Source organism: Macaca fascicularis, chromosome 3 (genome assembly GCF_037993035.2).
Source record: "Macaca fascicularis isolate 582-1 chromosome 3, T2T-MFA8v1.1".
NCBI lineage: Eukaryota > Metazoa > Chordata > Mammalia > Primates > Cercopithecidae > Macaca > Macaca fascicularis.
Window position 1 is genome coordinate 124,633,258 of NC_088377.1, and position 22,498 is coordinate 124,655,755.

The 22,498-nt window shown below is 36.9% G+C and overlaps 1 protein-coding gene across 3 annotated transcripts in view; it reads left to right on the forward strand.

Moving 5' to 3' along the window:
* Positions 1 to 22,498, forward strand: part of SEM1 (SEM1 26S proteasome subunit) — a 90,112-nt gene that overhangs the window by 14,154 nt on the left and 53,460 nt on the right. Inside the window, exons 2-3 of one of the 3 annotated variants that reach the window (XM_005550156.3) lie at positions 1,109 to 1,202; positions 7,827 to 8,030. The exons of 1 other annotated variant lie outside the window; for it this stretch is intronic. In XM_005550156.3, coding sequence (XP_005550213.1) covers positions 1,109 to 1,202; positions 7,827 to 7,869 — 137 coding nt within the window. In that variant the 3' untranslated portion in view covers positions 7,870 to 8,030. Of the gene's footprint in view, positions 1 to 1,108; positions 1,203 to 7,826; positions 8,031 to 22,498 lie in introns of those variants that run through there. One more of the 3 variants, XM_065542303.1, reaches the window with a different exon arrangement.

The following is a 22,498-nucleotide window of genomic DNA, read 5'->3' on the forward strand; positions in this document are numbered from 1 at the left end:
TTAATAGCTATTGAAATTAACATTTTGAATCAAATCATAATTAGATGAAAAAATTTGTTTCTTAAAAGATAGTTGCTTTAAAAGATAAGACTCTACAGTATTTTTCAAAGACTTACAAGGTTAGCAGAAAAGTGTCAAATATTATTTTATATTTCTGGCTTGAATCTTTTGACACATGATTATTTCCTTTTTAGGGACCAGTGCAGATGGAAGTGACCTACTTTAAACAGTTTAGGAAACTGGTTAGTTGGAAGTGGTTCAAGCTGAGTAGAAAAATCTGCTTGTTGTCTTAGAACCTTGAAACAGTTCTGTTGTGATTTTGAGTTATGTCACCCCCTTAAGAACGTAGTATCTAGTCTTTATTTAAATTATTTTTTGTAACATAAAACTCCATTAGATATCTTTATAAAGACTCCTTAAAATAACTATAAAATAGATAATTTCTATTTCCAGGCTCAACCCACATAGCATATTTAGAGCTTGAGATTTGAGGTTAGAGAATAGTGGTAATACATATGTACTTTCTCACCATTCTAAACAAAAGCTGAAATCTCAGTCTCAACCTCCCCTCTACCACTACCAAAGAGAGGAAGAAAATCTAGAAAACTAAAAACTACAATATTCTTCTTTATGCATATTTACGTTTTCTTATTAGGCAGATACTAGTGGTGGCTTACAGTTTGGTCTACTTTTAAATATTTGTATATAAGTTATCCTTGTGTTTTGCAGTTTTAAATTTCACACTGGTATCTTCCTGCCACTCAACTTGCTTTAGGGTTGTTTTGTGTTGTGTTTTGAAAGATTGTGAAGTAGACCTTCCAAAAATGAGTACAAAGAAAAATCAGTAAAGTAAATCTCCTCCTGAAATTACAAGTTTTCATGGCTGGTGGGATTTTTTGTATTAACTTCTGTTTCAGATTATCTGCAAACTCAAGAATTGAGAGAACTAGACAGCATAAACTCAGATTTAAGGAAGATACCGTTTTTCATAGATACGGTTTTAGCTGTTTTTGAATTGTGAGTGTTCAGTAGCAAGCTTTTCAAAGTTTTTGTAATTGTGGAAATAATGTATGAGAAATATTTAGACAGCATCTGTTTCTATTTTTAGACTGGGCTGGCTTAGATGAAGATGAAGATGCACATGTCTGGGAGGATAATTGGGATGATGACAATGTAGAGGATGACTTTTCTAATCAGTTACGGTAAGTTTTAAGCCAGATTTTTATTGTAGTTCAGTATTAATTATAAGCATGGAATATGTGATTTACGTAGATAATTAACCTCTTAAAAGCTACTTAATCTTTGAAATAGGTTTTTGAACTGTGTAAAGTAAGACATATTGTCTTCATCTCCTGTGATTCTAAACATGAACACTTTGAGTAATTGCCTACAAATTTTATTCTTTCTGGTCTTTTATAAAGGTAGTAAAATAGAAGCATATTTGCCATTTCTTATCCTTGGGAATTTAATTCTGTCAATGTTAATTTCCTACCAATATCAAATAACTCAGCAGAAATTAGAATCATAAAGTGCTGGGACCTAATAGACTGGTGATTCTCAAACTGGAATGGAGATTGGGGTTGTGAGAATGTACTGTCATATTCATATATAAATCTACCTGACTTCGTTTATTTATTGAGGTAAAATTCATATAACATAAAATTAAGCATTTAAAAGTGTACAGTTCATTGGCTTCTAGTACATCCTCAATATTGTGCAACCAACATCTCTATTTAGTTCCAGTATTTTCAGCATCCCAAAAGGAAACAGTACTTACTAAGCAGTCATTCCACGCTCTTTCTTCCCTTAATCCCTGGCTGCTGCTGATCTGCTTTCTATCTCTAAGGATTGGCCTATTCTGGATGCTTCATATAAATGAAATCATATAATATTGTGACCTTGCGTGGGTATCTTTTTTCACTTAGTGTAATGTTTTCAAGGTTCATTCGCGTTGTACCATGCGTCAGTACTTCATTCCTTTTTATGACTGAATAATATTCCATGTACATGTTCCATATTGTATATTGTATTCCAATTTATAATACTATATGGATTTGCCACGTTTTATACATTCATCAGTTGATGGACATTCAGACTGTTTCCACCTTTTACCTATTGTCAATATGCTGCTATGAACATACATGTACATATATTTGAGTACCTGTTTTCAATTCTTTTGAAAAAAAATTATATATATATAAACAGAAGTGGAATTGTTGGATCATTTGTTAGTTCTGTATTTAACTTTTTGAGGAACTGTCAAACTGTTTTCTACAGCAGTTGAACAATTTATGTCCTTACTAGCATTCGTACTAGCAGGGTGTGAAGGTTTCAGTCTCTCCACATGCTTGCCAAAACTTATTTTTCTTTTTTTGTTTTAAATTATAGCCATATTTTAATCTATTTTTTCTTTTGTTATTTGTGCTTTCGGTGTCATGTTTAATAATTCATTGGCAAATTCAAGGTAGTGAAGATTTATCTCTGTTTTCTTCTAAGAGTTTTATAGTTTTTGCTCTTACATGTCAGTCTTTGCTTTGGGTTAATTTTTGTATATGTTATGAAATAGGGCTTCAGCTCATTTTTCTGCATATAGATGTCTAGTCCTTCCAGCACCATTTGTTGAAGAGACTTTTTTCCCTCCTAATTTTATTTTGATTCAGCCTGTATTTATCTGTCTTGGCTGCAAGAATAAATAGACTGTCATATACTTTGCTCAAGTAAAGATATAGAAGATGTATGTATTCCAGTCTTCTAATTTACTAGTCTAATAAGCTTGTACAAACAGAAAAGTTTATAATACATTTTTAAACTTTGATTTCTAATAGTGATGCACTAGCACCAGCTCCTACACTGCATTGTTTTTATTGGCTCTATATTTTAAAGACATTAAGAATTTTGCTGGAGACTGATAATAATTTTACCCGTTTACTTTATTCTCCTTTTTAGAAATAGCACAATTTACCTTTCACTGTTATACTGATACTTCTACAATTTTTTATTTCCATTTCTCAAATATTGCTGACTGATTTTTGACATCTTTTGGTTCTTCCAGTACCCTGAGATGTAATTATCCAGAGCCTTGAGATTTTAAACTGCTTTAATGCAGTTATCTTACCCGTCTTAATAAGTTTTCAATTTTGTCTTAATAATGTTGTTTTTCCTTTTATAGTTTTATGGACAAGATAAAATGATAGCCGTTGAACAATAATCCTGCTTTTTAAAAAAAATCTGTTAATGTTACATCATCTGTTCCAAGCATTGGACCTGCTCTTTTTCATTCTTCATGATCAATATATGGCTCTTAAAAGCCCCTTCTCTTCTTTTTACAGATTTCAGTTTATTTCGAGGATCAGATTAATTCTATGTGTACAAGCTCATGCACTTTCTTTTTACATTTGTCTTTGTTTTATTTCCTTCAAAAAATGAGCCATAGCCAGGCGCGGTGGCTCACGCCTGTAATCCAGCACTTTGGGAGGCCGAGGCGGGCGGATCACAAGGTCAGGAGATCGAGACCATCCTGGCTAACACGGTGAAACCCCGTCTCTACTAAAAATACAAAAAACTAGCCGGGCGTGGTGGCAGCGCCTGTAGTCCCAGCTACTCCGGAGGCTGAGGCAGGAGAATGGCGGGAACCGGGAGGCGGAGCTTGCAGTGAGCCGAGATCGCGCCACTGCACTCCAGCCTGGGCGACAGAGCGAGACTCCGTCTCAAAAAACAAAAAACAAAACAAAAACAAAAACAAAAAATGAGCCATGTTAGAGAACACCCTACTAGCTTTTGAAAAATATGCATTCCCTTTTGTTCCTCCTTAGCATCGTTATGCTATTAGACTATTTTCAGGTCTCCCAAATGGCTGTTGATCCCTACTCTGTGTTCTTAATCACATGTCAGAGTTTTTTCCCTGGTATGTTTTTGACATTTTTAAATTGAGGCTAAATAAGTTTTCTTCCTTTGACATTCAAAATAGTCAAATTCCTTTGAACTTTTGTTTCTTTTGTGTCTTTCATTAGTACTTTCCTCTTAAAACTAATTGATACATTATTGAATACTATAATTTTTACCAAGAAACTTTCGGTAGTAAATGTATTGATAATTAGATTTCACATCATTACATGTTGCCTTTTTCTTGGTTTAGAAATAGAACATTATATTTTTGTGGCTTACTGTTTTTATAGTACACCCCCACAGTGCTGTTATGTACTCTGTTGTGTTTCTGCCTTTAGGTTTGTGGATTTCTGTAGGTATATCAATCTATTTTTGTTGTTTTTGGTGGTTGTTTTTTGCCTGAGGTTATAAATCTTGATGCCTCCATTAGTGAATAAGATTTTTCTTTTAATTCCCCCTTTGAGTCATGAGTGTTTTCCTCACTAAGATTGCTGCTACATTGCCAGTGGTGTCAAATAGAACTTACTGTAGTGATGGAAATGTTTGAGAAGCTGCTGTATACAAGCAATCCAGTTACATTTGGCTATTGAGCACATGAAATATGGCTAGTGCAGCTAAGGGACTGAATTTTTTGTTTTATTTAATTAAAATAGCCATGTATGACTACCATATTGAATAACACAGCCTCCGACAATCCTTGCTTTAAAAAACTTATCTTGATTAAAAAACTCACACAAAGTTATTCTTCCTAATCTTTTCTGTAAAGTACATGGAAACCCTTAACACAGTATCATAAGCCATGGTAAAGAATGGGGTTTACTGTTTTCTGATGTTATTTCGTCCTAATCCTATTTAACAGTGGAGCGGCATCTCAGACTCGAGTGTGAATCAGACTGCCAGGGTTCCAACCCAAGATCTGCCTCCTCTTTAGCCATATGAACCTTGGGCAAGTCACTTAGCCTTTCTGTGACCTACTTTTCTCACACATAAAATTCAGATGATAATTAGTGCTTTACTGCTAGGGTTATTATAAGATTTAAGTGATTTAATATGTGTTAAGTGCTTAGACTATGTTGTGTGTTAAATAAAAACTATCCATGTAGCAGGCCACCCACTTTCCGCATTCTGCTTTCTCTTTCCGTGTAATTACCTTTAACAGATAGAAGTAGAAAGAATAAGGCCAGTTTGTACTTCCAGGTAACTTGAAGTCATTCTGTTTTTGCGGCTTCTGATATCGTTTGTTTCTTTATATATTAGGAGAAATAGGTAGTAGTATGATTTTCTCAACCCTATTTCATGTCTTACATAAAAACTCTAAGAAGCCAGTATAGGCCAGGCGTGGTGGCTCACGCCTGTAATCCCAGCACTTTGGGAGGCCAAGGCGGGTGGATCACGAGGTCAGGAGATTGAGACCATCCTGGCCAACAGGGTGAAACCCCATCTCTACTAAAAATACAAAAAAATTAGCTGGGCGTGGTGGCGGGCGCCTGTAGTCCCTCCCAGCTACTCGGGAGGCTGAGGCAGGAGAATGGTGTGAACCCCGGAGGCGGAGCTTGCAATGAGCCGAGATCACGCCACTGCACTCCAGCCTGGGCGACAGAGCGAGACTCTGTCTCAAAAAAAAAAAAAAAGCCAGTATAGTTCCTTATTTGCCAAATCTGATATAGCCATTGTCATAAAGCTGAGTAGTTTCTTGGATAGTAAGAGGACTTTTCAAACCTACTAGTGGCCTTTAGTCTTTTTTCTTATTTTGTTGCACAAAGACTGCTGCTGTTTTTGTTTCAGATGGTGTATGTTCACTGTGTGTGTTGTATGATATTACAGTTGTGTTGGGGTTTTCTGTTTTTGTCTTTGTTGATTTTTCCATTCAGCAGCCTCATGATTATTAGTGTTTTTGTTTTGTACTTGGTGGCCTCAATTTTTTTCTTTTGGTTTTTTAAATTCTAGCAAAGAATCTTTCATCTTCTCTAAGAATTTAGCTGATAGAGAAGCATTTTATCATCTCGTTTGTGTTCGTAAACAATTTATACAGGCACTTGGTGACCAGCCACCTCCCATTAGGAAGGCCAATAGACACAAACCTGAAGGACAGATTTGGTATACTTGTTACTTAAATTGTAGGTTGAACTTTGGGTTTTTTTTGTTCATTTGTTTGTTTTTCTTGCCTGCTGTTAAAGTGAATATTCTACAGAGTAAAGTGTAAAATTTTAGCATGAGATAAAATTCAAAGACAGTTACCACATTCCCTAAAGATTGGCAACAAGAGTTTTTGTATGAAACATTTGAATTTTCTGTGATCATCAGAAATAGAATCTTTTAGCTTTTCCTTTCAGCCTTGATTCTTATTTTAATGTATACTACATTACATTTGTATAACTTTCTCTCGTTTAGCTCTCAAAACAATGGAGATAAGTTGTTATAAATGAAGGGCAGATACTATAATCTCCAGTTTCCTGAGGGGTGGGGGAAGGGCCCAAAGGAAGCAATTTGTTAGCAAAGGAAGGGCCAGAGTCAGAGACTTGCACTGAGCTCTTGACTCCTAATCCAGTGTGTATACCACCAGCCCATACTGTACCCTAGCAGAAGACAAGGATGATTCATTTGAACAATCTGTGGCCTTGATACTATAATCTCCAGTTTCCTGAGGGGTAGGGGAAGGGCCCAAAGGAAGCAATTTGTTAGCAAAGGAAGGGCCAGAGTCAGAGACTTGCACTGAGCTCTTGACTCTTAATCCAGTGTGTATACCACCAGCCCATACTATACCCTAGCAGAAGACAAGGATGATTCATTTGAACAATCTGTGGCCTTGATATAATTTATGGAAATTAGCTCACTGTTTGTATTCTAAATAACTAAAAATTTTAGGAAAGCAAAAGAGTTTTGAGAAATGAATACTAAATACTATACATTATTCCCGTCATGTGTTTGCATTGGAATAGTGTGGTGATGTCTAAGCCAAATTTACTTGAGAAGAAATGTCTGTCTTACTGGATGTAATGATGTAAAGCATATTAATCGTACTTTAAATTTACTCAGTGTTTTATCATGGCTTAGCCATCTAATAATTTTGTCATAAACTTTTATCTGAATTGTGGCAAATAAATTGTGGTGATATTTTGAATGGTAGTTTAAATAGTTTGAAGTTGATGACATAGCTAAACATTTTGTACAAATATTTTATTTAAGGCAGATCAACAATTGCAGATGACATTCTCAATATATGATTTATCTTTAGATTGGACAAATTATTTGAAATTATAAAAAAAGTATCTTTATGTTTGTATATTCATGCTAGTATAAACTTTTGGGATTTTCATTCATACTTAAAATCAGGAAAGTGAAGTCTTGTTTAATATTCCATGACTTATTTTTTGTATTTATTTTACATATATGGTTAATGCAGAAAATTTTCACACACTTTTAAATTTGATTACTAATATATATGTATATATTTTGGTTAGAGCAATAGATATATGTCAATATGGAAAGCAATCTGTTTATTCTTTCTGCATATACAACAGTAATACAATAATACCTGTAATGATCATTATAAAATCTGGTTTGATAGTGATGTGTACTTTGCCTGAGGTTAATGAGTCTCAAAACTTATGTTTAAATATTAGGAACAGAACATTCATATGGCATTTGGAAAGTATTTGAAGGATAGCAGTAACTCCTTCACATTTCTTCTACAAATAGAGTTATAAGACAATTAAGGAAGATAAAATATAAGTTAACTAATGGGAAAAGCAAAATTTTAAGTATTATATTGACTCATATCCAATTTTCTTATGTAGTTTTTTCTTCAGAGACAAAAATAAAACTATTCAGTGATATTGTAAACTGATGTCTCAAGCTCATTTATTTATTTATTTACTGTATTATTTCTGAAAGAATGTTATTAAAGAATGCCTGGTGATGTTCTTTCTGTTTTATCGTAGAGCTGAACTAGAGAAACATGGTTATAAGATGGAGACTTCATAGCATCCAGAAGAAGTGTTGAAGTAGCCTGAACTTGACCTGCTTAATAAATTCTAGGACATAGAAAACCCAGGATGGGACACTAAAAAAAAATGTGTTTATTTCATTATCTGCTTGGATTTATTTGTGTTTTTGTAACACAAAAAATAAATGTTTTGATATAATCTTGGTTTGGTTCAGAAGTCTTAATCTTTTGCCTCTAATCAATTTTATTCTCATGATTTTCCAAAACCTTATTATATATAGATGGTAAAATTGCATATTATGAAACTTTTTTTTTTTTAATGTTAACTGAGTGAGGCTCAAGTTAAATGATCTGGAGTAGATTTAACCTGATTCCCAATTCAGTACTTTTCTTAAACCACATCAATTAATTGTTACTTCTGTTTTGTAAGGAATTTCTTTTACATCATGTTGAACCTTAATCGCTTTAGTATTTTGATAGCTTAGGCAACATTTGCTGACATTTATAAGGTGACCTTTCAAAACCTGTGTTTTAAAAATATTAATCATTTTAAATTGCTGTAATTTACTTAGTTCCTGAGCCATTAATATTATTATTAATGGTTGTTAGTGTGTTATTGGTACTTAAAGTCCAAAGTAGTTTAATCACAGTTCTAAGAATGGTATCTTCTATTAAAATTGAGGAAGTGGGCTGAAGATACTTTATCAACAAGTGCATATTTTGAGGTACTACATAGCAGGCTTATTTAGTACAACTGAGTTTTCACAGAGTGATAGCTGTTGCCACATCTACTTTTGTGAATGAGAGATTTAATTTGATTTGTAAAGGATTCTTTGTGATGACTTAAATGTACGGGATATTTTTTAGGAATATTTTCAAATGTAAATGTTATTACTAAGAACTATAATCAATTTGTAATGTTGAGTAATTTCAAATGTAAAATGTATGTAACATTGCAGTGCAGACACCAAAATAGGGGTTGGTGGCCTGAAATACAAGTTATACTTCAAAATGATTTTGAACATAAGACAAGCATAAACCTACCTTGCCTGCCTAACAGAACTGCTAGATGATCAAATGGAATAAGGAACACCAAATAACTTTGGAAAGTATAAAAGTTTTGAATGGATGAGTGGTATTTTTATAAATATAATGAAGGACAAGCAGCCATGTTAATGTTGTAACATGCTAAGAAGTATTTTGATGTGCATTTTCTCAGTATTTTGGTCTGTGGTTACAGGATATGGTCACCCTAACATTGTCAGATTACTGACACTACTAACTGATGGCCTGAATGATGTCCACTTGATGTGATGATTTTAAATTGTTGAGGTATAATTTTGAAACCTCAGAGGAGTTGAGCAGAGGCTTTAATGGGTTATTTGTAGTTATCCAGTGTTTTTTCCTTAATTAAATATCAAAATTTGGTAGTTGTTGTTAAGGATTGGGTACCTGAAAATTGGTATTTGGCATCAGGATGATAAAATACATCCGAAGTAGGAAAGGAGATTAGTCAGGCAGATGAAAAAACTTATTACTTGAAATTTTACGATTTATAGATTTCTCTCATTTGACCTTCACAGTGACCCACCCTGTGAAGCAGGGAGGAGAGGCCTATTTATTGTAAACATTTTGTCAAACAGAAAACAGTCTCACAGTAAGGAAGTAAAAGGGCCCAGGATTGCAATGGGTAATAGGAGGCATATACAGAGCTAGAATCTAGGTTTCTGGACTCTTGGGTTTCTTGCATGATATTTTGGAAAGTGCATGAGTTCTGATGTTAAGGTTTGACTCATAATTAGACCACTTATTAGTTGTGTGTTAAGTTTCAGAACAGCCTGTTAACGGTTTTCCTGTTCTGTAAAGTGGAAAGAATCCCTGCAGGGTTGAGCTGAAGATTAGCATGTGATAATCAAGTAATCAAATTTATTTATTTATTTATTAATTACTGAGCCATGCTACCACTTATATGGAAGTTGCCTTACATCCCCTTAATAACTGATGCTTATATGTACCAGACATTGTTCTCAGCTATTTATATGTGTTAGTCTTCACAACAACCCTGAGATAGGTAACGTTATCATGTACATTTCATATATGAAGAAAAGCACCAAGATTCTGAATAATTTGCCCATAGTCACTTAGGAAGTGGTTCCAAACAAAACAAAACAAAACAAAATCTTCAATGGAAGGGTCTCTTCTACACAACTTAGCGTTTCTCTTTCAACAGCACTTAATATAGTCTCACATAAATGCTCTTTAAATTTTAGTTGAGTAGATACACAGAACAAATGAAGTTTACTGCAAATTTGCTTCATGGTAGAAGATTTTGTTGATACAGACATAAATGTTTCTGTTAGCGATGACTCCCTTTTCTCCCCTGTAGTTTTTCATAATTATTTTCCAAAATTCAGTTGTGTTTGAAATCAAATTGTAGATGTAATAATGGTCAGTATTTTTCATTAGGCCTTGGCATAGAATTGCTGTAGGGGATGCCATGTCCATCCGATTCCCACTAAAAGTTTAATTTAGAGGACTATCATAATGAGCCAACTCCCTTTTGAAAGATTGAATGTTATATTATTAATACTTTCTACACCATGTTGTCGTCTGCACTGTATATTTTTAAACATATCCTTCCTGTTCCACACTTCCCATTTTGAGAGAGGTAACACATCCCACCCACTTGGCAGAGAGCTGACAATTAACACCACCCTCTTTCCACCCATACACATGATGCTGGGGACTGGATTTTCCAACTACCTTAATGGCTCCTATTGCACTCTGCCTTTAAGTCTCCTGAGTTTACTTCTTGCTATATCCATATGTTCTCTTGAGTAATCTCACAAGTGTCAGCTGCTTTTAAACAAATTCCACATGTATGATTTCAAATCTCTTCTGTTTGGCCTGTCCCTGAAACTCTAATCTCATATATTCAGCTAACAACTTGATTACCTCTCCATGTCTGAGTATCTTAAAATTAACTTGTTTGGAAGCCTTCATTATCCTTTTCAAACCTGATCTTTCCTCCAGTCTTCCCCACCTCAGTAAATACACCCACATCCAACCCAATTGTTTAAGCCAAAATACAGAAACTTACTGAATCTTCTGTTCTCCCAATACCCAATCCATTGGTGAGCCCTATTAACTCTACCTCAAATGTATATTTCATGTAGTTAGTACACTGCTTGCCTTTTCCATTCTTCCCTTCCCCTTTCCTGTTGAATACTCATCTCCCCTGCCCCACCAACCCTTAGATATCCGTCCTTTCACATGGGCCATGTGACTCAAGGCAAGCCAAAACCATTCCCAGCTCAGGGTGAGGTCTGCTTCATCTTAAGCCAATCTTAGTAATCCTGTGCCCCGTGCAAGTGATTGGATACAAGGATGGACAGCTTTATATAAATTTGGGGCAATGAATCAAAAGGAGGGCTAGGAGCATCTGACAAAAATCCTGCATCATAAAGTAGCACATAAGGCCAGCCTTTCCCTCCAAATATAAATAAGGGAGCAGCTTGTCTCAATTGCTAGTGACAGTCATATAATAGCTATTCCAATTTGAGGGTGAAGATTAGAAAGTCTGGAAGAGGATTCTTTAATGATGTCATTGAGCTTGCTCTAGGACTAGGCTTCCTGTGAATCCAGCCTACACACGTCATTATTATTTTTTTTTAAATTATACTTGAAGTTCTGAGGTACATGTGCAGAATGTGCAGGTTGGTTACATAGGTATACATATGCCATGGTGGTTTGCTGCACCCATCACCCTGTCACTTACATTAGGTATTTCTCCTAATACTATCCCTCCGCTAGTCCCCCACCCCCTGACAGGCTCCAGTGTGTGATTCCCCTCCCTGTGTCCCTGCATTCTCGTTGTTCAGTTCCCACTTATGAGTGAAAACATGCGGTGTTTGCTTTTCTGTTCTTGTGTTAGTTTGCTGAGAATGATGGTTTCAAGCTTCATCCATGTCCCTGCAGAGGACATGAACTGATCTTTTTTATGGCTGCATAATATTCCATGGTGTATATGTGCCACATTTTCTTTATCCGGTCTATTATTGATGGCCATTTGGGTTGGTTCCAAGTCTTTGCTATTGTGAACAGTGCCGCAATAAACATACGTGTGCATGTGTCTTTATAGTAGAATGATTTATAATCCTTTGGGTATATACCCAGTAATGGGATCACTGGTTCAAATGGTATTTCTAGTTCTGTATCCTTGAGGAATCACCACACTGTCTTCCACAATGGTTGAACTAATTTACACTCCCACCAACAGTGTAAAAGCCTTCCTATTTCTCCACATCCTCTCCAGCATCTGTTGTTTCCTGACTTTTTAATGATTGCCATTGTAACTGGCGTGAGGTGGTATCTCATTGTGGTTTGATTTGCATTTCTCTAATGACCAGTGATGATGAGCAGTTTTTCATGTTTGTTGGCCACATAAATGTCTTCTTTTGAGAAGTGTTTGTTCATATCCTTTGTCCACTTTTTGATGGGGCTGTTTTTTTCTTGTAAATTTGTTTAAGTTCTTTGTAGAATCTGGATATTTATCTATCCAAAAGATACAATCTCTCTTTTGTCAAATGGATGGACTGCAAAAATTTTCTCCCATTCTGTAGGTTGCCTGTTCACGCTGATGATAGTTTCTTTTGCTGTGCAGAAGCTCTTTAGTTTAATTAGATCCCATTTGTCAATTCTGGCTTTTGTTGCCATTGCTTTGGTGTTTTAGTCATGAAGCCTTTGCTCATGCCTATGTCCTGAATGTTATTGCCTAGGTTTTCTTCTAGGGTTTTTATGGTTTTAGGTCTCAAAATAGTAAGAGCTATTTATGACATACTCACAACCAATATCATACTGAATTGGCAAAAACTGGAAAACCGGTACAAAACAAGGATGTCCTCTGTAACCACTCCTATTCAACATAGTATTGGAAGTTCTGGCCAGAGCAATCAGGCAAGAGAAAGAAATAAAGGGCATTCAAATAGGAAGAGAGGAAGTCAAATTTTCTCTGTTTGCAGATGACATGGTTGTATATTGAGAAAACCCCATCATCTCAATCCAAAATCTCCTTAAGCTAATGAGCAATTTAAGCAAAGTATCAGGATACATAATGTGCAAAAATCACAAGCATTCCTATACACCAAGAACAGACAAAAAGAGAGCCAAATCATGAGTGAACTCCCATTCACAATTGCTACAAAGAATAAAATACCTAGGACTGCAATTTACAATACCTAGGGATGTGAAGGACCTCTTCAAGGAGAACTACAAACCACTGCTCAAGGAAATAAGAGAGGACACAAATGGAGAAATATTCCATCCTCATAGATTGGAAGAATCAATATTGTGAAGATGGCCAAACTGCCCGAAGTAATTTGTAGATTCAATGCTGTTTTCATCAAACTACCTTTGACTTTCTTCATAGAATTGGAAAAAACTATTTTAAATTTCATATGGAACCAAAAAAGAGCCTGCATAGCCAAGACAATCCTAAGCAAACAGAACAAAGCTGGAGGCATCACACTACCTGACTTCAAACTATACTACAAGGCTACAGTAACCAAAACAGCATGGTACTGGTACCAAAACAGATATATAAACCAATGGAACAGAACAGAGGCCTCAGAAATAACACCACATATCTACAACCATTTGATCTTTGACAAGCCTGACAAAAACAAGCAATGGGGAAATGATTCCCTATTTAATAAACAGTGTTGTGAAAACTGGCTAGCCATACACAGAAAGCTGAAACTGGGATCCCTTACACCTTACACAAAAATTAACTCAAGATGGATTAAAGACTTAAACGTAAGACCTAAAACCAAACGTCCTCATTTAAGACATCTTAGGTTGGGTGTTTTGTTACTTGTATCCAGAAATAGCTTAAATTGAGTACTCCCACTACTAGTGTTAGTACTACCACTATTGCTTATTAGGATTTACTGCAATTATTACCTAGCTGGTCTCCCTGCTTCTTCTCTTTCTGCCCTCTAATCTAAAAAAACACCACATTGTTAAAATTTAGATCATGTCACCGTTTTCCTTAAATGCTGTCAGTACTTAAAGCATCACAAAATCTAAACTACTTGTAAAGCCCAATGTAGGCTGGCTTCTGCCAATTTTATTGACACACACCATTTGATTTTCAGTATTGCCATATTTTGATCACTTCTGAAGAGTAAATCAAAGATAAATCACCCAAGCAGAAAGTGATTAAACTACATGCAGTCGCTTGAACATGCAAAGGCCAGGTGCTTTTGCACCAGTAGTTCCCTGGGATGCTTGCCCTCCTCATTGGCTTAAGTCAGGCCTTCCCTGATCATTTAAGCTAAGGTATCTACTTGATTGTTCTACAACACGACCTCCTAAAAATTGCTCTCCAATACTGCCTGATTTTTTTGTTCACTGCTCTTGCATTGCAATGGCCAACTCCTTGTGTGTCAGAAACTAATGACAAACAGTAGCCAGAATATTGATTTCATTTTGCTCTCCACATATTTGCCTAGAGGGTTGATGGGTTGTCAAAAAGGTGGATACAAGGATAAATTCTGTTTTATATTAGCTATAGCTTTAATTCACTGGTCAGGTAGAATTCGTTATAATGGTATTCTGATTCCTCTTTAGCTGTCATGAAATTGAAGAAAAGTTATACTCCTACCCTCTTTGTAAGATGACTTTCTTAGACTAGGTGACTATTAGAGAAAGTCTTGTCACTTTTCACCGATGAGGATAATATTTAGAATTACAGGAAGAACCATTAGCTAACATTCCAGTGGTGCACAAAACATTTGAAACTCTAGATTATCATCTTCACCTGGGCCAGCACGCCCCTGTTTACAATGTAACATTGTGTATTTCTCCTCTTAGTTACTGTTTTTGTTGTTGGTTGTGTTTATTAATGGTTTTCTGTTATAGACAGTATTCCTTAAAAGTAGAACTCCCATTGTATTCATGTTTATATCCCCTTGTCTTACTGTGGGTTGGTCTCAGAAGCAACTTAGAATAGAAATAAGGATTCAAATGTGAGTATTTTATTACAGAAGTGCTAGGGGAATGGGGAAGTGAGTCAGGAAAGAGAGAGAAGCTAAAAAAGAGTATATATCTAGCAAGTTACACCATAAGCAATTCAACTTCAGTTCCACTTGGGAACTCTAGGAGGCTATATACAACATATCTTAGAGTTATCCTGTCCTAGGGGAGGCAAGCCAGAGTATTTATCAACTCGTCAGTCATTGGTTGAGAGTTACTTGGGAAAATACCCCAGTATCTTCTGGTATGACCCATGTGTAGGCAGAGTAGGCTCTGGCTACCATAGAAAGTATTCAGACAGAATTACAGTCTCTGGCAGCTGAAAGTGGAGCTCTGATGGTAAATGATGAAGAAATAAGGGCAGGGCACCAATCGCATCTGCAACATCACTTGGTGTGTCTTAAATATTTGCTATAAAGTGAATCTTGAAACCATTGAATCAAGAGATCAGAATGATGATTGGCAGAATCAGCATAGATTAGTAAACAGTAGAGACCTTTTATAACAGTGAGAGATGGGCTTTGCCTTCCTTTTTGATTGTGAGTCACAAATCCATGTAATAAGTCATTTCATATCTAATTGGTTGTGCCTAGACAATTTAAACCTTATATCCTGCCAAAAGAGGTCAATCGAATCACGACTAAGAAATATACTTTTTTTGTTGCTGCCTATGGTGAAATGTCTTTCAGAAAAATCTTCATTGCTTTTTGCTTTGACTAAAAATCATTTATCATTTATACCTTAATCAAAATATGACTAAAAATATGGCATCATTAAAGCTCAATAACTATTCAACAAATCGATCACCAAGATTAATCCCTTATTTAAGGTATAAATGATGTGCTTTTGTCTATGTTAGGGTTCCTAAATAAAGATTTAACAAAGATGTTTTAATTCTTCAAAGCTCGTACTCAAAAACAAAGACTATGGTTGGTATTTTATGTATAGAAATCCATGGTCCAAGTTAATAGGATGTGTCTTAATGATTTCGATGATGATATTTCAAAGTAGTGGAATGGACGGGACAGTGATTTTATGAGAAGAGCAATTGCTTCTTTTTGCTAAAGCTAAGAAGGCCACTACAATGAGCCACAGAGATGACAATTTGTGTTTATGTCTTTTATATCTTTCAGCAGTTACTTCTTTGGTGATTAAAAAAGGCATGTGCAAAATTATTTTGGTTCCAGAGACATATACATCATTCCTCTTAAGTAAGACAGTTGAAAAAAATAAAGCTATTGATTTATATATTGAAGAAGTTTCATCATATTTTATAATTTAACTTGTTAAATAAGTCTTGTTTTGGAAGCTAAGTTTTCACCATTTGATACAAGTCTATATAATGCTAGTTCATAATGTAGGGTCTAGACCAAGACTGTTTTATCAAACAATGCTGCTCGATTTTATTTTGCTTTACAAATTAAAATTTATTGTTGTAGACTAATAAAATTGTCTTTAAGTCAACTGACTGTGAAAGAGAGCATATGTGCTTTTATTTTTCCGTGGAAAGCTTTTTTCTTAATTTTTCTCATCCAAATTAAATTCGATATCTCATTTTAAAACTATTTCAAGGTACAGAAAAATTTAGGGATAGTCAATCAGGAATTAAATAAGTGATGTCAAATGGTGTTCCCAGGAAACTGTGGGAAAGGGTGTGATTATGAGGCTCTAGGCACCCCTCTTTTGTTTCAGTCAGAGTAGTTTGACTTTTATTTGTTTTAGACATTGGAATTCAACATATGATTTCATTTGAAAACTTGATTCTGCTGCCTTTCTTTTAAAGTTTGATAACAGTGATCTAGATGTTCTACAATATTGGCAATTTCTCCTAAATACTACCAAGTAAGTTAGGTTTTACTTTCTGTCCAGATTCAGGGTACAACCACTTCATACTGTGAAAATTATAAACATTTTTCCCAAGTTTTCTGAGTCTCTGTCATCTATATATTTGTGACCATGATGTTAGACTTACAGAATTGGATGGATGCTTAAAAGGCATCTACTTCTACCACTTCATTTTACAGATGAAGAAATAACCTCAAAGCCATTGTGACCCGTCCCCAAGGTCACACTGAGCAGAATCAAGAAATGAATCAAATTGGGTACTCTTCTCACTGCACTGAGCTTTCTCTTTTAGAGGTTCTATTTCACTAATTTTGAATATGGAATATTTGCTAGATATTAGGAAATATAAATGGCATAAAGAAAGTATGAGAACAAATAACATTGCAAAAGAAATTTATTCATTCAACAAGTATTTATTGAGCAGCTACCAAGCATCAGGCGTTGTATTCACTGAAACTAGTCTGTTAGTTCACATATGAAAAACGTACGTGTGCTTTATGTGATGTTTGTTAATGCAAGTTAAGTAGATTGCTACTGGACTTTAGGGTGAAAACTTCTTGTTTAATACTATAGTGGACATTGGTTTTATCTTGGCTACTGGGAACACATTGTCCTTTATGTTGCTAATAACATCTAGATTTTTTATGGGTAATTAATATCATCACCTCCTTTCCCTACTCCCCTTCCCCACTCTCCTTCATTTTTCTGCTGTCTTGGTGAGGCCAACTGAGGACTTTCTTTCTTAAGCAGAGGTAATAATGATGAGGCAAACTGTCAATTCATTCAGCCCAGACCACTGAATAGTTCCTGCTCTGAGACCTTCTCCCCACCTTTGAGCCTATCTCCAGGCATGGCTCTTCAGTCTCATCATGGATTCTAATACCTCTCTCACTTCCTTTCAATCAATCCCCTTTCTGCTGAAGTTAATCAAAGTTATCTTGTGTTGCTTGCAACCAGTTAACCCTAAATGATATCTATAGCTCTTTGTGAGAGATTCTGTAATTATTTATCAGATGTGACAACACAAACTGCTAGAGAAGAACAAGATCTATGAAATTAAGGCCTTTGTCTCAAAGTCCAAAACCTGAGTCACTGTACCAAGAAAAGATGATGCTAACCACCAACTGAACCTTTTAGCTCTTTGTTACCTTAACAAGCTTCATGTCGGGAGACCTGTTACACAATAAAGATAATTCCCTTCTCTCGATTATCTTCTCTCCATTTAGAGACGACTCCTGAGAAGCTGTCCTGGGCCTCTTATGGCTGTGAAGCACTGTCATCCTTTTCCCAGTCTTCATTTTGATCTGCTAAAGTACCATTGCGCTGGCCCTCTGCTGAGTGCTGTTGACCTTGTTCGCTGATTGCTTTTAGTGATTCCCTTTGGTGATTGATGGAACTGACTGGACAGTAATGAAAACAGGGCTGATTTGCTTTATCTTAGCAGGATTAAAGCCTGAAAACAAATCTAATTTTCTTTTATGGGGAATGGAAGTAGGAACAAAAGATTTTGATCAGTGTCTTAAAGTAACATGAAAGGAAGACTGGAGGATTTAATATGGTAAAAGGAAACTCTGTAAAGGAAAGGAAGCAGAACTGTTAGATTCCTAATGGAAGGAGTGGTGACTCTCTAATTTCCTTCTTAACAATAAATGCTGTTCACATGCTAGGCATGGTATATACTAGCCCATAGATCCTCTGTATAAATTTGTGATGTAACATGAGAGAAAAATGTATGGGAAATGTAAAACAATCATGGGAAAATTGAAGAGGTTGGAATAGAGCATTGCACAGCAAAATTTGTCATCTTTACCGTTCCATGATATCTCTCAATAAAATTGTCAGAAATGTAACTTGTAGGTAATTAATGGAAAGTTCTTGAGTCCTTTACTTGTTTTTCTGCCATTGTTAATGAATGTAAAGGGTTAACTATTAAAAACTGTAGCTAGCACTGAGTATCATACACATATTTTACATTTATACATATATTTTACATTTAAATTTCAACTGTTTTAATAATTGTGGGCAAATAATAGGTAGCAGACTGCTCAGCCTTATCATAGGAGGATGAATTGTTGCAGGAACATTCCTTCTTCTTTCACATTTTCCCTGCAGGAATAAAGAGGTTGTTCAATCATTTAGCCTATATATAGGTTGAGAGAAAGGCAGCAGAAGAGCCCAGTGCAATGTTATTGCATTACTATAATCATAAAACTGTCAATGACTTAATCTCTAGGTCTTTATTTCATACCTAGAAAATGGGGATGTATGGGTCAAGGGCAGGGCCACTGTCAGCCTAAACAATGCCTCTATGTAAACTGGAAAATTTCACCCCTTCCTGCAGGAGAATTTAGCCTCCTGAATTTGGCAAATGGAGCTCAGGCTAGATTTCAGCCTCTGGTTTCTTTCGCTGGATTCTCTTGTACAGAGTACAGCCTACATAGCTGTATGTAACAGCCCTGGTGTGAGTTCTTGGTTGCCTGCAACAGAATCCAACCCTAAATACGTTATGCCAAATGAGAATTTACTGGCAGGATATGGGAGTTCACAGATCAAGAGGAACCTGAGAAAGTAACAGAAGCTAGGACATCTCTGGCATCAGGACCTTAAAGTTGATTGAGGCTTTAACTCAGTAGCTGGACACCAGGTGCTGCTGCAAAGGATTTGGTGTCTGTCCACGTCCTCTTCCATCACTCACTTAGGATTTACAGTCCCAAGAGTGATATTTGACTGCCTGGCCCCCTGGCTATAACAGGGAGCTGGTGGAGGAAGGAGCAGGCTCCCCAGCTTCTGAAGTAGGAAATGACAGTGAGAGCTGGCACTTAGTGTCCTCCCACTAAGACCACACACCATTTGAGTTATCCCCAAGGAGAGAATGGGGTGTTTTTAGGAAGCTATGTATGTGTGGAGAGAATTGGGTGCTGGATAACTATAAAATGGTAAATGTCTGTTATATACTTAGCTGTTAACGTCACCTAAACATATTACCTAGCTGTAGCTGCCATACAAAACTGCTCCAAAGATAGAGACATCAAGTGTTAGAACTAAAGGCATTTAAGTGACCAGTTTCCTGACCCAGTGTTTTAGTGCAGGTCCTTTTCTCTATACATAGAAGTGATGGCAGAAACTGATGGCCTGAAAAGGAAAGAGAGTATCAAGTGACAGTTCATAGTGAAATACTCAAGATGCAATTCTATGAATTCATTATTCCTCTTGATTCTCTGTAGTTTGCCCCATACTGTGTGCAGAAGACAGTTTTCTCCAGAGAAAGGAGAAAAGTCCTCAAATTTTATAATCTTTCCAAGATAGAAATGCACCTATATTTTCCACTTTTTCCTTTTTTGCCTTTTATTTATTTTGCGGGGGTGGAGTGGGGTTCAGGATGATGGCCATGTCCATGAATAACAGAGAAGTGGTCCTCACAATCAACGATGCTGCCTGTGGGGTGGACTGAGGTACTGTGTCCCCAGGCTGCTAAAATATCCAAACCCTTCCATGTCACCCACTCCTGCTCCTTCTTCCTCCATGGAGGACCCTGGTGCTTGTGCACAGCTTTCCAGGATGGAAGAGATCATAACAGGGATTCCATCTGTTGGCTCTTGCTCAAGAGTCTGCTGTTTTTCTCTTAGATGTGATTTTTTAATGCCCATTGAATATCCTCTGTGCACAAAATTTCTGGCCCAGCACAGGGTTCAGTGGAATTTGTCCTTCCCTTGATTCCTCATTCCTATTATGAAACCATACATTTCCTGCCATTGTATGCATTGTGTGTATACTTTTTTTTTTTTTTAAATTTTGAGACAGGGTCTTGCTCTGTTGCCCAGGCTGGAGTACAGTAGCTCAATCATGGCTCACGGCTGTCTTGACCTCATAAGCCCAAACCATCCTCCCATGGCTGTCTTGACCTCATAAGCCCAAACCATCCTCCCACATCAGTTTCCCAAGTATCTGGGATCACAGGCATGCACCACCACACTCAGTGAATTTTTTTTTCTCTCTTTTTTTTTTTTTTTAAGAAAAAATGTCTCCTTGGCCGGGCGCAGTGGCTCAAGCCTGTAATCCCAGCACTTTGGGAGGCCGAGACGGGCGGATCACGAGGTCAGGAGATCGAGACCATCCTGGCTAACACGGTGAAACCCCGTCTCTACTAAAAAAATACAAAAAACTAGCTGGGCGAGGTGGCTGGCGCCTGTAGTCCCAGCTACTCGGGAGGCTGAGGCAGGAGAATAGCGTAAACCCGGGAGGCGGAGCTTGCAGTGAGCTGAGATCTGGCCACTGCACTCCAGTCTGGGCGACAGAGCGAGACTCCGTCTCAAAAAAAAAAAAAGAAAAAAAAAAAAAAAAAGAAAAAATGTCTCCTTATGTTGCCCAGTCTGGTCTCTAACTCCTAGGCTCAAGTGATCCCCCTCTTGCCTAGGCGTCTTAAAGCACTGGGATAACAGGCGTGAGCCACCACACCCAGCCTGTATACTTCTTTTGATGGACCAATGTTCATTCATTAAAATATAGGTATAAATACTGTCCTATAAGCCCTAGTACTATTCTAAGCCCTGGTTGATTTACCTATTTTCTTGGCAAGTAAAGCCTAGGTGATCATAATTGTAGATCTCTGGTGGATCTTAACAGTCTAGTGGTGGAGACAAGGAAGAGAGATGTGGACAAATGTGTAAATATGTAATTACAAGTTATGAGGAAAATAATTTTAAAGAAAGAACTAGACTCTGTAATAGAGAATAGCAAGAGTGGGACCTACCTAGAAAGAATGACCATTAGGCTTCTCTGAGGAACATATAAGTCATGATCTAAAAATTTGGCTGGCCGGAGTCAGGGAGAGGGGAGATAGAGTGGGGATGGGACTGGGGCATGAGAGGTATACATTTTTCAGGATGGGCCAGGCTTATGCTGTGGTCAAGCAGCCCACAGATCACAGTGGCTTGATACTTAAAAGTTTGTCTCTTGCTTGGATAAAGTCTGTTTTCCAGGGCAACTGTACTCTTGATGATAAAGGTCTATGAAACCCCGTATGGCTGCTATATTCTCCATCAAAAGGAAGGATGTGCAGTGCTTTCCTTTGCTGTTAACAGATCATCAACCTGTATGTGTTCATGAACCCACCTAACTGCAAAGAGCTGGGATGCACAGGAGTGGAGAGCTATTGTTGAGCACTAGTCATGTGGATATGTGCAGGGAGTCAGTGAGGAGGGAATGGGGTGGTGTGACAGCATTTCAGGCAGAGAGAGCAGCCTGGGTGAAGGAGTAGCCTGGGCGAAGGTCCAGCCTAGGTGAGGCAGGATTATGGTTAGCATACTGCAGTATTGTTGGGTAGTAAGAGATTATGACACTTCCTGTAGCTATATAACAGGGGCTTACTTGAAGGGTGACCCTATTTATTGTTTCAGTCACCAGAGTTCAGCGGAAAGTCATGTCTTTCATATAAAAAGGAGGTCAGGCACAGTGGCTCATGCCTGTAATCCCAGCACATTGGGAGGCCAAAGCAGGTGGATTACCTGAGGTCATGAGTTTGAGACCAGCCTGGCCAACATGGTGAAACCCTGTTTCTACTAAAAATATAAAAATTAGCCAGACATGGTGGTGCATGCCTGTAATCCCAGCTACTCGGGAGGCTGAGGCAGGAGAATTGCTTGAACCCGGGAGGCGGAGGTTTCAGTGAGCCGAGATTGTGCCACTGCACCCCAGCCTGGGTGACAGAGCGAGACTCTGTCTCAAAAAACAAAGAATAAAAATAAAAAATAAAAATAAAAATTAGAAGAAATGACTTCCATGTTTTAT